The 16,371-nt window shown below is 35.2% G+C and overlaps 1 protein-coding gene across 8 annotated transcripts in view; it reads left to right on the top strand.

Moving 5' to 3' along the window:
- The window catches only part of ASPH (aspartate beta-hydroxylase), a 113,176-nt gene that overhangs the window by 52,018 nt on the left and 44,787 nt on the right, over positions 1-16,371 (top strand). For all 8 annotated transcript variants that reach the window (XM_026791517.2, XM_026791521.2, XM_026791505.2 and 5 more), the window contains 3 exons: positions 666-719; positions 1,663-1,707; positions 11,284-11,325. In XM_026791517.2, coding sequence (XP_026647318.2) covers positions 666-719; positions 1,663-1,707; positions 11,284-11,325 — 141 coding nt within the window. The remainder of the gene's footprint in view (positions 1-665; positions 720-1,662; positions 1,708-11,283; positions 11,326-16,371) is intronic.

Below are 16,371 nucleotides of genomic sequence, written 5' to 3'. Positions count from 1 at the left end.
TCTCTTCTTTCCCCAATGTTTATTGATATTGGAGGTTGCCCTGACCCTGGTGCAGGATCTTGTACGTGGCCTTGTTGAACTTCATGGCATTCTTATGAAGTGCTTATTCCATTGCTCAAATTGAGCTCTCTGGTAATTTCCCACATTGCTACTCAGAAAGGTTATGTTGTAAATTTTTGTGTGCTGTATTGTTCTTGAAGAATTTTAAATGAGTACTGTGTTAAATGTAATTATAAGATCTGCTCTAAGATGTTAAAAATTTTGTTAAAGTTTTTCTCAAGCGTGATGTTGATTGAGTCAGCTAGAGCAAAGTCATCTAAGCAGTTTAGCCTGAGCACTGTGTGTAGGATTTGATTCTATGTTTATTTAGGTTTTCTGTTTAAAAAATGTATTCTTGTATGATTCAAAGGGATAACCTACATTGTTTCACTCAAATAACAATTGTAACTAAAAACCTTCCAGTGTGTGCAGTAGAAGTCCTAGTAAGTAAACTTTTGGATGTGAAATGCAATTAGTACCATTTTTCCTACTCTTCAGTTAACTGAACTTGTTAGTTTGTAATTTAAGTCTTCCTTTTTGTTTGATACTAATTCAAATGTGTGGCTGCTGGGAAATAAAATTATGAATGTAATGTGAATAACTATCAACACTTCTTTTCTGTCTAGGAATAGAAAGTAAGCAAACAGAAGATGATGTGGCCATTGAACCAGAGGAATCAGGTTTGTAAATTGTGTTTTCCACGCCTTTGCTACTTTAAAAATTAATAATTTGGAATGATAAATACTATGGAATAGGATTCTATGCTGCAATAAAAATACATTCATAACTTTTTCTGCAGCTATTTTCTTTCAAGGAGAAACATATCTGTGTTTTTGGAATCTAGCATCTTGGACTTCTTAATGACATATTTAGTGGCTTAGAAAGCACTCTTCAGTTTTAGAAGTCGAGAGTGCTTTTTTACAGAAAAGCTTGTACCGATAAAAATGACCAGATTTGGTTATATGATGGAACTGAAAATTTCTTTTCCATGCTCTGTTTTCCACCAGCCAGTCAGATGTGCATACTCAGGAAAGAGGGTATATGTAAGGAATAAAGTGGAATGTCTCCTAAGCTTTGAGCTCTTTATTTATAGGCTTCCAAAATCAGAGACAATATTTACCCTCTTCAAATCTTCCTATTATTTACAGCCAGCATCCTGGCTATTGTGAATTTTTTCTGGTGAGCTTGTGTCCTTTCAAGCATGTGTGCAGACTTCAGTGACGTGTGACATGTCTAATTTAAAAATCCATATAGAAATAAAAGTAACTGGATTTTGAAGTCAAGTATTTCACAGTTACACCTAGAAACATAATAGGTATATGTGGATGTTTTCTAAGCCCATACTATAGTAGCATGTGAAACTGGAATATGTGTGCTTTGGATAGTATAGTTTCAGAAATTTGAAGTATCATTTTTGAAACTGTGCAGTCCTACAATATTGGCCTACTTAAGTATGAGTCTTATCCTTGGAAAAATTTAGCCAAAGAAGTTTGCATCCCACTTCTGCAAAAGTAGTATTACAGAGCAGTCTTAATAGGTCACTGTGGAAAAATAAAAGGGGGCTTTTTGTAAATATTTGGGAAGTGGTTGAGTTTGAATTATATTTACATTTTTCATTTACAGAAAAACCTGTTAAAGCTGAAGATTATTCAGATGATGTTCAAGTAGGTAAGTCAATATTGGATGCTTGGTTTTTTTCCTAAAAATCTGAAGCTGTAACTACATGGAAATTAGTAATCAAATTACTTTGCAAAGGGATATCACTATTGTCAAAGTTGCTTCTTGGTTTAGAAGCAATAATTTTTCTGTTATACTTGATAAATGCCAATGATAATTACTGGGTTGTATGAAAGCATTCCAGATAAGCTAGGTAGTTTTAATTTCGAATTTATTTTTAATGATTTCAGATAGAACTGAGTACTTTTGAAAGGGAAATGCAACAATTTCAGGTCTCAATATGCATGTGCTTCCTCTCCAGGGCAATCATCATGGACAATGATAGTGTTACTTCTCTGTGTGTCAGTTGGATCTATTGGAATCTGACTGTGGCACATTCTTTGGGCACTGATCTGGAAACAGGGACTGTTTTGTCATGTCATCACATTTTTCTTGGCGTAACTGATTTTAAGAACAGGAGCACTTCCAGTTTTTCCATCTGTTGCCTGACAGTAGTAGACATGGATTTTACCAAAACCATTTTTAGCATAGATAAGTGGCTTCTAAATTCAAGAACTGCATATTGGTACATTTCTTGGAGTTAATTATTGCAGTTGCTTATTTGCTTGTTTTACCAAACTAGTTGTGTTGAGTGGAACTCAGAGTTGTATCTCAGGGCAGTACATCAGAGAAGCTGCAATCCAAGACCTCTAACAGCTGTATTCTTGTTTTGTGTTGGTTAGCCTGAACCCCCTTTCTGGGTTAGTTATTCTTTGTACTATGCAGGAGCTCTTACAAGATGTGGTGCTCAGAGTTCTGCATTGTTGGTTTTTTTTTTCCTTAGACTATTTGTATTTGGTTCTTAGTCATGCTAAAAGTAGCCAGAGAAGTGAAGAAAACACAGGAGGCCTTTTGTGGTTGTCCAGTACAGATTGGAGGCATGGTTTAGTTCATGTTTTAGTTTGTGTGCTGAACCTTAGCTGAGATGGTTTCAAATGCTCCTCTTGGTGCATAACTGTGCTGTCTGCAAGGTCTTTCCAAGCTGTTTGTCACAACAGCCATGTGGTGTGTTGGAAAGTTTGAAGCCATAGCTATTATTTAATAGATGCATTAAGTGAAAGTATTTTGTTTCATAATGAACACGAGGTGTTCTTAACCAAAGCTTATAATCAGTGTAGAAACAAATAGTAGTTATCTTTGACAGTATGGGCAAGAAGTTCAGCAAAGGTAATCTTCACTCAGTTTGTTATGCATTAAGTTGGAACTGGAGAAGAGGAAAAGATGTTTTCTCTCAGCAAAGGTTGCTGTTTAAAGTTAAAATTACAAAAAGGCCCTTAAAGAAGTATTACAAAATTTCAACAGTAGATAATTCCACCACAATATCAGTTGAGGATATTGAGATGATTTCTTGAATTACACATGCTGTTTTGAAATTCAGTTCAGCATAGAAGTGCCAAGTTGAAATCTTGGGGTTTTGGACCATATTTCTATTGGGTTTTGTATTGTAATTTTAAATATAATAATTTTAAATAATTTTAAAATAATAATTTTAATATTGTAATGGCTCAGTCTTTCAGCTGTAAATTAATTTTTCTACCTTCACCAAAAATAAAAACAACTTAGGTGTTTTATATAGTAGTGGTGGATTTTGAAATATGCCATTTTGAATCATAACATCATTTAGATTGGAAAAGACCCTTAAAGTCAAGTTCAGCTTTAGACCTAAAACTGGCAAGTCCACCACTAAACAATGTCCCCAGGTGTCATATCTACACATCTTTTAAATGCCTTCAGGCTGGGGACTCTGCCTCTTCCTTGGGCAGCCTGTTCCCATGCTTCACCACCCTTTTGGGGAAGAAATTTTTCCTCACACCTAATCTAAATCTCTCCTGGTGCAACTCAGCACTGTTTTCTCAAACTGTCTCTTGCTACTTGGCAAATAAGACTGACCCTCACCTGGCTACAACCTCTTTTCAGAAGTTGTAGCTTTTCAGAAGGAGCACTGAGGTTCCTCCTGAGCCTCCTCGATTCCGAGCAACCCCAGCTCCCTCAGCTGGTCCTTATGACACTTGTGCTCCAGACCCACCCCCAGCTCTGTCCTTCTCTGGACAAGCTGCAGCACCTCAGTGTCCTTCTTGCAGTGAGGGGCCCAAAAGTGAGCACAGGTTTTGAGATAAAGCCTCCCCAGTGCCAAGTGGAGGGCAATGATCGCTCCTCTAATTGCAGATGTATTTGCAAATCAGATGGTGGAACTGAACATAGTTATCCACTCTCATTTTGTTGTATTATGGTACTGAGAGACTCCTTGCCATTTTCAAACACTGCTAGAATGAGAAATAGCTTGTTCTACTTTGAAATTGTAGGTATTTCTGAGTGAATCTTTTAGATTTATTCTTTTTTTACCTGTGGTTGTTTTCAAAATTAGTGCAACACACCATTTAAATCACAAAATTATCTTGACATCTATCATGGCATAGCTTTTGAAAACATAATAGCAGCAGCACTCAAAGGAAGGAAATATTTTCCTCTTCCCTTTATAGGAAAAAAGTGAGAGAATAAATCAAAATGTATTTTAAAGACAGTTATTACAGTTATTAAAGACACAATGATTATTAGATGTAGTACAATGCTCATGATCCTTTGTTTAGGAAGTAGAAAATGAAAATAATTTGATCACAATCTGAGCACAAAATTGAGCACTGCACTATGTTAAGAATCCTTATAATTTGTGTAGTTACGTGGGAACCACTCTGAAGGCAGGAGAACCAGTATTTATAACTTTTTCTAAAAATCTTATTTTTCCAGCACATAAAGTTCAAGTAGCATTTTAGGAAATTGACAAAAGAAACAGAAGACATAAACTACTGACAATGAATAAAATTTTATTAAATTATTCGTTCTTCTGCTATTAAGTATATTTACCTGGGTTTTTTTTAATGTGAATGTTTCATTTTGAAAGCAACATTACTCTCAAATTTTCCTCTCAGATTATGACATTCATGTTTTCTGGGTTTCTTTTATATCTTCTTTGTGATGGAGGATTCAGTATGGGAGATTTTGTTGTCAGGAGACTTTCTTCTTTGTTTGATTTTATTTCATCAGTTGTTCAAAGCTAATGTTTCCTGTTCTTTAAGCAGTAGCAAACATAACTTCAGGTAGTGTGAAATAAATTCAGAAATGTCACTATGTATTCCTTATTCTTCAGTAGTTTAAATTATGCAACTGCATTTGAAGCATGGTGGCACCAGTTTGTATCAAGTTTGGAGCAGTTGTTTGGTTTTTAGTTTAAACATAGGAACTTAGTTTTTTGGAAGGAAAACGGGAGATAGCTCAGAGATTGAATTTAGCTGTTAGGAACATTGTCATATCACCAGGGAAAACACTGGGTGTGGGATTTGAATATACTGGAGTGCAACTCAAAAGTTTTTTGCTGACTTTAGGGCATATCACAAGAAAGTTCATAGTAGTCAAGTACATCCTTAGGTACCTGTAAGTCCTGTTTTCCAATTCTCTTGAGTTTACTTCTGAAATTACTGCCAGTATTGTTTTCCAGATGTAGGATACTTCTGCTGTTATAATCTGCACTTTTATAAACCAATGGATTTTGTAAACGAATGGTTTGATAAACTAGCTTGAAATATTACTGATTCAGATTTTCTGGCTGATCCTGCTTTACACTGGTACATAAATTGCAGTGGTTGTGATAGAGTGGTACTTGTTGGACACATATTTTAGGGAGACATTGCAGGTTTAGGGGCTACCGTTACTCTTTGTATTTGCTTGTATGTGTTTAGATTTAAAATATCTAAGGGTTGCTCCACTCCTCCCCTTTGCCTTGTATCCTTGTCATTTTTATAACTCTACATTTATTTTACCAACTGCTGAAACCCCTTAGATGTAGAGAAGTTTCCACTTTAGAACCTTGACCCTTCCTCATTCCCTGGCTCCTCTTTTCTGGTTGCCTTTGACTTTAACAAATAAAACCCCAAATCAAACCAACACTGAAAACCAAACCAAAACCAAAATTAAAAATGTTTGAATGCATTTGTGGCATGGCCTAGATATTCTTTACAAGGTAAATAAAGTGCCATATGGTAATAAAAAATTTACTGCCTAGAAAAATACTTAAAAGTTTGTTTCCCACCTTATACAGCAACTTTGTGAACATTCATTAAGGTAGCTCTTAGAAATTATAACTTTTTCATATTAACTAGTCTGATACAAAGTTGCATTTTTTAGCTTTTAAGATTTTTTGTTGTTGTTTTAGAGGAAGTTGTGTTTTGGTTGGTCCTTTAATATAGATTTCCCCTTATTTTTTCAGATACTTAAAGCTTCAAAAGAAAAGTCCCTACATCAGGAGGACCAGTCCTAACCATACGCTACAAAAGGGGAGCAGATGGTTGAAATAGACCTTATGATGTAATTACCAAGCAGTTCAGGGTTTGGGGAATGAACACTAAGATGTTGTTAATGGGTTTTAGCCAACTGTCATTTTAGTAAGCATTTTTAACACTTGGATGTTTAGTTTACATTCCTGTCTGATATTTTTTTTCCCTTGGTCAAGTTTAGTGAATTCATTATTTTTCTTCTGTGTTTGTGACAAAGTTACAGCTTAGAGCTGCATTTCATGTACTGTTTAAGCAACTGTTAATATCCTATTTATAACATAGCAGCAGGTACATTTTTTTCAGATTTTAATATATATCTTTTGTTGTGGATTCATACAGTATGTACAGAGCAGTCTGGTCAAATGAAACATATGATGTTATGAATTTTTAAATGTTTCATAACTGCTGATATAGAATACAGCCTAATTGCATTTTATTAAAAAACACTAATCAGGCACACACTATGCTGTGAAGTTTGACTTATATCTCTTTGCACTGATGTTATGTCAACAGTTAACGACATGAATTTCAGGTGATTTTTAAAATACCCTAACAAGGTATAAAAATTGTGTTTAATTCATATTAGTAAAAGGCCGGATTACAAAATTAGAGTTTTCAAAAACCTGTTATGTATGAATTAGCACTTTTTATTTATGATCATCTGAATTTTTCAAGCAAAAATGTCAAGAGACTAGATGCTAGCCTGACAGGGAGTCAGTGGACATTGCAACAAGACTCAGTTGCTGGAATCAGGTTTAATTCAGTAAAATTATTCCATTTTGGTTCACCTACCTATAATGATCTCAAAGCTGGCTTTAAGAAGTTTTATATTCAGTAAATTATTATAAAAGTCAAATTTGCGTAAACACTCGATTTGCAAATTTTATTTTAAAAAAGTATTTGGAAATTCAACCTTAAAAAAATATGATGTCAGAATTTAAGACCTACAGTTATGAATGCTCTTAAAAATGGTACATCTGAAATTTAGGTACTGTGAGTGATTTAGAATTTTAATGTAAAAGGTGTGCTTTTTACCTGTTCTGTGCTGCTGTTCCACAATTACGAAGACATATTTTATTCTTTGATATTTTGCATGTGTTCCTTTTTGGCTCAGGAATAATTGCTGTGATTTTAGGAAGTTGCCAAGCCTGTTACAGGAGCTTAGGAGAAATAAAGTAAGATAAATTTATAAAAAGGAAAACCAATTTGGTAACCCTAACAGTTGGTTGCCTTTTGGTTTACAGGATGACTTTCAATTTCTGTAACACTGTTTTGAAGTCAGGGTTTTAGATGCTTACATTTGTAGTGAAAGGGGCACCATATATGCTTGCCCTTTTTTTGGGTTTGGGATGTCACTAAGACTCCATATGTTACATCTGATCAACAAATACAGATGTCCTAAAGTGATATCTTTAGACTTTTCAGGAAAGCAATAATACTCTTAGACTGTGATGTGTTTTGGGGTGGGATATTCTAGTAAATTTACCTGTGATTGTGAATTGCAGAGCAATAATTTTTACAAAGCCATATTTTGTGAGGTATCTTGAGAATTATTTTAGAATGGTGAATGGAGGACTTTTTATATAACAGTGGCAGCCTATTTGTAGAATTATGGGACTGTGAGAGTATATTACGCTGTGATTGAATTTTAGTATTTTGTAACTGGGTATGTGACTTTACGTGCTTCATGTTTACAAAAAAATGCCAAGCTAAGCAAGGTCAAGTGGACTATTAAAATATGTATATTTAAACCATTTTAATGTTTGGCTGCAATAAAACACAGAAGAATATCTTTGTCGTTCTAGTGTCCTTATTTATTCCCAAATGTATTAAATATTAGGTATACAGATAAATATTTGACTCAGCCACTAATTAATATGTTTTTCAATTGTGAATTTGAATATTAAAAAATATATTTGAAAGTACTGTTCACAAGGGGCAAGTAGCAAGTAAAATAAATTAATTTTATTTCTGGCTGCTGTTATGTGAAGGAAATGGGCCCTATGCTAAGGTCTGTGTCTTCTATAATTGTGTCGTGATTGTCTTTTTGGAGTATTGACATTCTGCAACCAGCTAGGCCTGAATTTTTTCCATGAAATATCATTTCTGTTTGTAACTCATAATGGATGTGATAGCACTTCTTAACAAACACAAATGTCTGGGAAAAGTGATATATCTGTTTTGCATACAGACTATTATGGTTATGATCCATAGTTTAAATAAGAAATCTGATAAGGTCCATGCACTTCTGTGAAAGCAAAAATCTTCTTTGACCTTTTCAGTTTTCAGACAACTCCATAGCTTTAATGGTCTGGTATTGCTGAACAGTAGTTTAAGAAAAAGTCAGAAGATTACCTTTTCCTTAGTATTTTCACATTGCTACCTAGCCACTTGTTATATGTCAGTGAATCTATGAAATCTTGGATTCAGTTCCTTTTTTTTGGAAATCCCAGGAAGAAATACCAGTAAGCAAAGAGTAGCATACTAAAGTTGTATTTTAGTACTGCCAATTTACTACAGTTTAAGTGACTTTCTAACATTCTCTGTAATTGAAAAAGTACTATATCATAGCACTTCTTTCTAGGAAGTAAAGAAAATAGCTAAGATTTCACATAGTAAAGATACTGAAAAAGGTAATGATTTTACTGAGCATCATTTGTAATTTTACATGTTTCAAAAATTACATATCTGTAAATAAATTGTATTGTGAATTTATAGTGTTGATTGATATTCATATAAAATCTGCAAGGTCTGAAACACATTTTTAATTGTGACTTGGGTCGTTCTCATATGCCATCAAACATTTAGTTGTAATATGAAAAATAAATTTATCCTTCCTAGTAGAAACCTGCATGGGAGTCCCTGGTGCCTTGTTACATAGTGATAGCACTCCTAGCCTACAGAGATTAGCTAAAGCTGTTTTGTCTGTCATTTACATCTTGAATTATTTTGCTGGAAATGAAGACATTGCATAAAGGATGAGTGGTTTGAAGAGCTAAGATTTTTTTGTTTGTTTGCTTAAGCTACAGTTGGTTTAAGTTGATGAAAAAATAGTCTCAAGATTTATTATCATATCCCTTTCTTTGAGAGAGCACATTTTTAAGCCTCTATCAGAAATAGCATGATTAAAACCTTTTGCACCATTGAAATATGCTAGGGATCAGTGTGGAAGGAACAAAGCAATATGTGCTGAATATGATGCTGAAGTGAATTCTTAGTGAAGTGTAAATTCTTAGCTTCAGAGCTAACAAGATCAAGTTGTGATGAATTTCAAAACAGCTACATAGGAGGAAAAGTGGGAGTATTTAAAGATCGTTGGAGAGGCTTTGGTGAAGTCAATGGCAACTAATCTTGCAGAATGCAGGTTGAAAATAGTCTGAGAGTTTGGAGAACTGATTCTAGTGCATAAATAGCTATAGAGGGCTGTAGGTTATATGTTGCATGAGTCTCAGGAATAAAGATAGGTGAAGCCAGACAAGAAATGGGAGATGGGAGCAGGCTTTAGAGTGGTGAGGTCATATACATTGTTGTTCCTCTAATGCCACAGAAGTTGCAGAAGTAACATGAATGTCCAAGATTGGACAAGGTGTATCCAGTGACCTAGAATGAGAAGAGGGCCAGGTGAGAATCTCAAGTGCTGCTGATAAAGGAGAGGATACATGGAAAATGGGTGGCTAACTAGCATGATGTGTCATGGTAATGGGAGGTGGTAAAAATACAAATATGAGTATATGAATTGGTTTGTGTGAAAACTGTAAAAGTAAACTATTATTTCATCTGGAGCTGCATTATTGCTCTTTTTAAAATGTAGTGTTTTGGATGACATATGACCATTTTATTGATTGTGTGATATGTGCAAAAAAATACAGTAGCCAGGGTTTTAGGAAGTACTGCACAATGCTTTCATTAATCACTGCTACAGTAATAATTGTTCTTAGTATGTAATTGACCCTATAGATCTTTAGTCATTTCTTACAATTTAATTGACATTCTAGATCTCATGATGTAATTGAAGAGGTGAATGACTTTCAGCATGACCATATTTATTTAATTTACCATATAATCAAGTTAATGCTCATTCTGCCTTGTACTGAATATAAATTAGTTATAGTGTCCATACATTCAGGAATAGCAGGTGTCAGCCTATAGTAAAGGATGAAATTAGACTGTTGAAAAATTTGATTTCATGTGTGTGCATAATCCAGTTTCTTCCTTAAAAAATGCAATGTTTTTCTGCATTTTAAAATGTCATATTCACACTATAATGCTTCTGAGCAGTCAGTTTAAAAAGCAGTAAGGACTGAGTGTTCAGAGAAGGTGTCTCTAAATTACTTGGAAATTAAAGAAAATGTTTTTTATATATGTAAGAATACCTCAAAATTAACCACTATATGTTAAAGAGGACAGTAATTAGCTAAAAAGGCAACAGAGCTCCCTATTTAATGTTCTCTGAGTTTATTAGGAGGAAATATTGGAAGTTTATTGGGAAAAAAAATGGAAACAGAAACAGAATAACAGTGTTAGAATTGTGAGGCAAGATGCTTTGTATGTTATAGAGTAGGGCAGGATCAAAAAATGTTTGAGGGGGGGAAGATCTTTCTGTATCTACCACCTTCATGAAATATGTATACATGATTTTTGTCCAGGATTTAGTTTGCCTTTGGTACAGACTTTTTAAATGCTTACTTAACATCTACCTCTGCAGTCAGATGTTTTCAAAACACCTGTTACATTGTTTTAGAAGTTGAAAAAAGACAAAAGCTTCCAAGTCACTTCTAAAAAGGAGATTAAGTCCCAACTGATTTTGTTTTTCACATTTTAACCAAATGTATTGGGTATTAAGCTAGTGTTTCCAATATCTTTTAATTAGGGAACAGATTTTCTTTCTTGCAAAATAGCTTGCATTGTAAGTGTATATCAACAAAATTTATTAAATATCTAGAGGAGAATTTCTGTGAAATGTTTTGTGATGGAAGCAATATTGTAATATTTGAAGCATCTGCAGGGAAAGACCTTTTAGGTAACCAAATAGGTAACTAAGAAAATAATCTGTGGTTATTTTAAAAAATAAAAAAGAAACAAAAAAATCCTGTAGACTCAATTATTTTTTAATATAAATTGTCATTTTCTTATATCTCTTTGTTATCATAAAATGTTAACATAAATTTATTTCAATGAAATTATATTTTTAATGTTCTAGGGAAAAGTGAAAAAGAAACAGAACAAGACAAAACAGAAAAAGGTAAGTCCGAAAGTAACATTCTGTTCTGAAATTCAAGACCATGCTTTCTGGGAGGATTGATTTAAATCAGACTAAAGACTAGTGAATCTTTGCTCCAGTACATCTCGTGTAGATAAACTGCTGTTGAATAAACATCCAGAGAGCATGTACTTTTATAGGCAAACACTTGGTTGTTTCCAAGGCTGGCACCAATGTATGCCAATCAATCTTACCTGGTTGCAGAATGGAATGATAGAATTGTTTAGGTTGGAAAAGACCTTTAAGGTCATCAAGTCCAGCTCATAATCTAACACTCACTGAACCATATCTCTAAGCAACATCTTTTAAATGCCACCAGGACAGCCTGGCAACCTTTCCAGTGAAAATATTTCCTAATATCCACTCTAAACCCACCCAGGAGCAACTTGAGGCCATGGCATCTTGTTCTGTCCTTTGTTACCTGTGGAAAGTGACCAACCTCCACCTCACTGCACTCACTACAATCTCCTTTCAGGGCACTGTGGAGAACAATAAGGTCCTTCCTGAGCCTCCTTTTCTCCAGGTTAAACACTCCCAGCTGCCTCATCAGATTTATGCTCTGGACCCTTCCCCAGCTCCGTTGACCTTCTCTGGACACACTCCAGCCCCTCAATGTCTTTCTTGTAGTGAGGAGCTCAAAACTGATCACGTTTTGTTAATTTTTGGGTGGAGGATTTGGGTGCAACCTCACCAGTGCCGAGTACAGAGGGACAACAACTGCCCTGCTCCTGCTGGCCACACTAATGCTGATACAGGCCAGGATGCATTGGCCTTCTTGGCCACCTGGGCACACTCTGGCTCATCAGCTGCTGTAGACCATTACCCGTGGCTGCTTTTCTGAAGGGCAGCTTTCCAGCCACTCTGCCCCAAGCCTGTAGCATTGCACTGAGTCATGGGATGGTTGTGACAACTCCTGCAGTTTCAGGACTAGAATATTCAGTGTCATACTCCTAGATTAGTATTCTGGAGGTCAGAGTTCCACCAAGCTCTTTGTTCCTCAGGGTACACATTGCAAGAGGCAATGTGAGCTACCTGGCCCCTGGGGCTGGGCTCAGCACTGCCGGCTATGCTGAGTGTGAAGAGACAAGTGACATGCAAACAGTCCTTGTTGAGACCATGATTGCATAATCTGTTTTAGGTTAGGTAGGAAGGTGCAGAGACAGATTAGATGGAAAAGTGAGGGTTTGTTGAAGAGCACTGTGAATCTGCTCTCCCTGCAATGACATTTGTTCTGGCCCCATGCATTCCCTGTCACTGTACAAAGATTGCACAACCTCCTTCACTGGGATCATTGTCAGCTGGTTGCTGACAATGCCCAGAAACCTCAGAGCCTGTGCCAAAGGATTCAGTAGCTCTACTCCTTTTTCATATTGTTTCCATTTCTTTTGTGGGTATTATGTTATGTTTGAGTATTTAGAAATGCTGCTTTTCCAATGTTTCGGTACGGTTTATTTGGTTTGGATTTGTATATTGCTGGTTTAAACATAAGTTTCTAGGACTAGCAAACTTCAGACATTTTTATATTTAAATATTAAGTATGCCACATGTAAATATTACATATAAAAAGTAAAAACACCAACCAAAACAACTTGGAAAGCTTGGCAATTATGCCTGCATTTCCATTTTTTGGCAGGGAATATCTTACTGCAATGGATTTACCTACTTGGTACTGGGAAAAAAACCACCATTATGTGCTGCTTCTACTGACCTGTTAGAAAAGTATAATAAAATTATGTACAAGAGCCATCCAGTATGGGAAAAAAGCAGTCATAAGTAAAAATGCCAGCTTGTGTAAGAAACATACTAGTATGCAATATTACTCATCAGAGCCTGTACAAGAGCTTTAGATTCTGAAAGTATGACAGAGTGGAGCAACTTCCCTTTTTTACTCTAGGTGCTTAGTGGTTTTGTTTCTTTTTAAACAGCAACTAAATAAATGTCACTGCAGAATATAGAATTTCAATAAGGTAGAAAAACGGATAGTTTTGTGTTCCAGGTTAAATTGTTAGAATTTTTCATCCTACCAGGAAAAACAACCCTGCATTTTAATGAACTTTGTTTATGGGTACACTGCTTGTGTGATCTTCATACAATCTGAATTTTGTTGAACTTCTTTCATAGTTTGAACTGGTTTAAGTTTCCACTTTAACTAAAAGTGGTTGGCTATAGATGTCCTAGTCACAGGAAGTGGTATAAGGTACTATTGAATTTGTTTATTTTAAATTACCCTAATAAAATGCAACAATAAATTGATGAGAGATGGATTAAAAGATATACTGTACTGTGACTGTTACGTGTAGGAAACTTGGAAATCTAAGGAGTTGGGAATTTGAAACTTCATGTTTGGCTTATGTTTAGGGTTTGTTTCTGATTCTGAGAGTACATTCTGATGTGCTAGTCTGCATTTGTTTTGTGGTATTTGAACATACATGCTCTAAAGAGCTTCTGTGCAGAAAGTATTTATAGCTTTGAGTAGCTCTTGCAACTAAATATTTTTCCTGCTGCAGCCTTGATAGTACTTGGTTAGCAAAGTGTCCTCCTAATAATTATGTAAATTTTAGTATTCAACAGTAATTCATCAAGTTTATTAAAAGTCTTACTGAAAATTCTTTGGTATTAACAAAACCCCTATCTGGAAAGTTATCTAAAGAAATAAAAATTAAAATAAACTTGTTTGTAACATACAGTTGCTTCAAGGTTTCTCTGTTATATTTAATTGAGGTAGATTCTTCATCTTCTCCATAAGAATGTAATCAGACTTTATATTTAAACAAGTATTTGAAATGGGATGGGTATTCCAGGTGAATGTGAGAACTAATTCTTTAAAAGGTTTCACAGGTAGTACAATGCAGGACATACATGCCACATCCATAAGTTGTCTTTCCATCTGAGGTGGTTTTTGTTGTTTTGGATCACATAGTCTAAAAAAAAAAACCAAAATTAACTAATCAGCCTAATTTTTTAAATTTGATTTGTATTGGACATATATTAAATACTTATTTATATTGCTGAACAGATATAGAAAATGAAAATATAATTTTCAGCTATGGACCTGTTTGTTTCATATATTGAACTTCAGCATAGGTGTACAAATAATAATGTTCCCTTTTCAAAAATGATGAAGCATGTCAGTAAAAATGAATGCTGTTTGGCTGGAACACTCAGCTGCATTGCATCAGGAACAGAAGTACATGTAAGCCAGGCTTAGGACAATATCATTCCACACATGGCCCTGCCCCTTGGTGTCATTTTGATAACAGGTCAGCACTCACCACTATTCTCTCTGGGCATTTACCTTTGAAGATATGTAAGATTCCACTGTGATACCAGTAGAGATCTAATCTGAGGAGATTAAAGTGGTGTTCTTCTGACTAAATGTAGGGCTTTGCTGCAGGGATTTGCCCTAAATTCCATTGAGAACAGAGCTCTTGTCTGGAGAAAGAACTTACATGGTTAGCTCACCTCCAGCATTGTCTCCTGGAGTTAGGTGGGCTGAGTTCCACCCTTTCAAGCTCTGCTTATAACAGTATGCATATTACCTATTGATTTGCAAATTTGATACAGGTTACAATTAAATACCTGTGAGCTGTGTGCAGAATGGCCAACACAGAAGTGTAGTCATCAAAGTCCAAAACTGCTGCATAATGCCATTCTGAACTAAATATATAGGACATTAGAATGTTACAGTGTATTTTTTAATAGAAAATCAATGCAGAAGTTTCTTTCTGGTTTTGTCAGAGGATTGCTCAAGTCTAGCCTTTGAGTGAATCCAAAAGTCTTAATGGTGAAAGAGAGGTGAATGATAGAAATATATACCAAAATGAAAATTATCATTCTGCTGTTGTTTCTTATGATCAACATCTAACCAACCAACAATAATTTCATACAGAAAGCCCTGTAGAATACTTTTTACTGCAAGGGAAATTGTCCTGGAATAACTGCAGTTAAAGATTTATTATAGTAATTAGATTCCAGCTTTATTAGTCTCTAAAATGCCTCAGTTTTTATTGTCTGATTACTTCCCCAGATAAGTTGATTATAGTGGTTTTGCCTGTTCTACCAATAGAGTTTCGAAAGATCTTTTAATTATTCTAGTGCTCCTGGATTTAAATTGTGTAGCTGCAGTTTACTTGGTTTTATACATTCTAAGTTATCATTTATAGAAGCCCATAAACAAGTAGATAACTTACACTCTGTATCTCACCTAATGAGCTTCCCAAACAACAGGACAATGACAGGAGTTTTTCATCATCATCAAATTCTCATTCAAGTGTCCAGTGAGATGCAGCACAATTTCCCAAACTAATTTGGGTAATGATATGGGGCTGGTATCAGGAGGGAGGACAATTACTTGAGCAAATTTTGAATTCCAAGTAAAAGTCTACTAATATATGTATGTTCTTCAGAACATCATTGAAACTTTGAGCTGGGAAGGTGTAGGGTTGTTAGAGGGTGCCAAAAGGAATTAGTAAAACAGAAGGTCACGAAATTAGTTTGAAAATTACTACAGACCATCATCATCAATATCTACTTGTCATTGACCTACACTCAGAAGCTGCCATTCACAAGTTGCCAAGAGCATTGTTTTGGAATTTGTATCACAGCAGGGATGGGAGGATGTTTAGAAAACAAAGCCTATGACCCCCTCTGGAAATTGCTTCCTTAGTTTTTCAAAGTTTAAGATAGAGAACTGACAGGAGGAGCCTTTGCTGCAAGTGACTTATGAGGCTGTGTCACATGAAGGGGTTTTTATTTCTGATTCGCTTTAGAGATGGCATAACATAAGGAGACATAACTATATAGTTATAGTCTCTACAATTAAATAATTATAACTTCTATTAAACCTTCATTTAAGACTCAAATAATAAAATTATAGAACAGTTTGGGTTGGAAAGGACCTTTAAAGGCCATTTTGTCCAACCCCTGCGTTGAGGTAATTCAATTTTCTGGCTAGCAGTAAGCACAACATACAGTCAGTGGAGTAGGATTGTTCCAGTGTACTTCAAAATCAGTAACTGGGGACCACGT

The sequence above is a fragment of the Zonotrichia albicollis genome, chromosome 1 (assembly GCF_047830755.1).
Source record: "Zonotrichia albicollis isolate bZonAlb1 chromosome 1, bZonAlb1.hap1, whole genome shotgun sequence".
NCBI lineage: Eukaryota > Metazoa > Chordata > Aves > Passeriformes > Passerellidae > Zonotrichia > Zonotrichia albicollis.
This window is presented reverse-complemented; position numbering and strand designations above follow the sequence as displayed.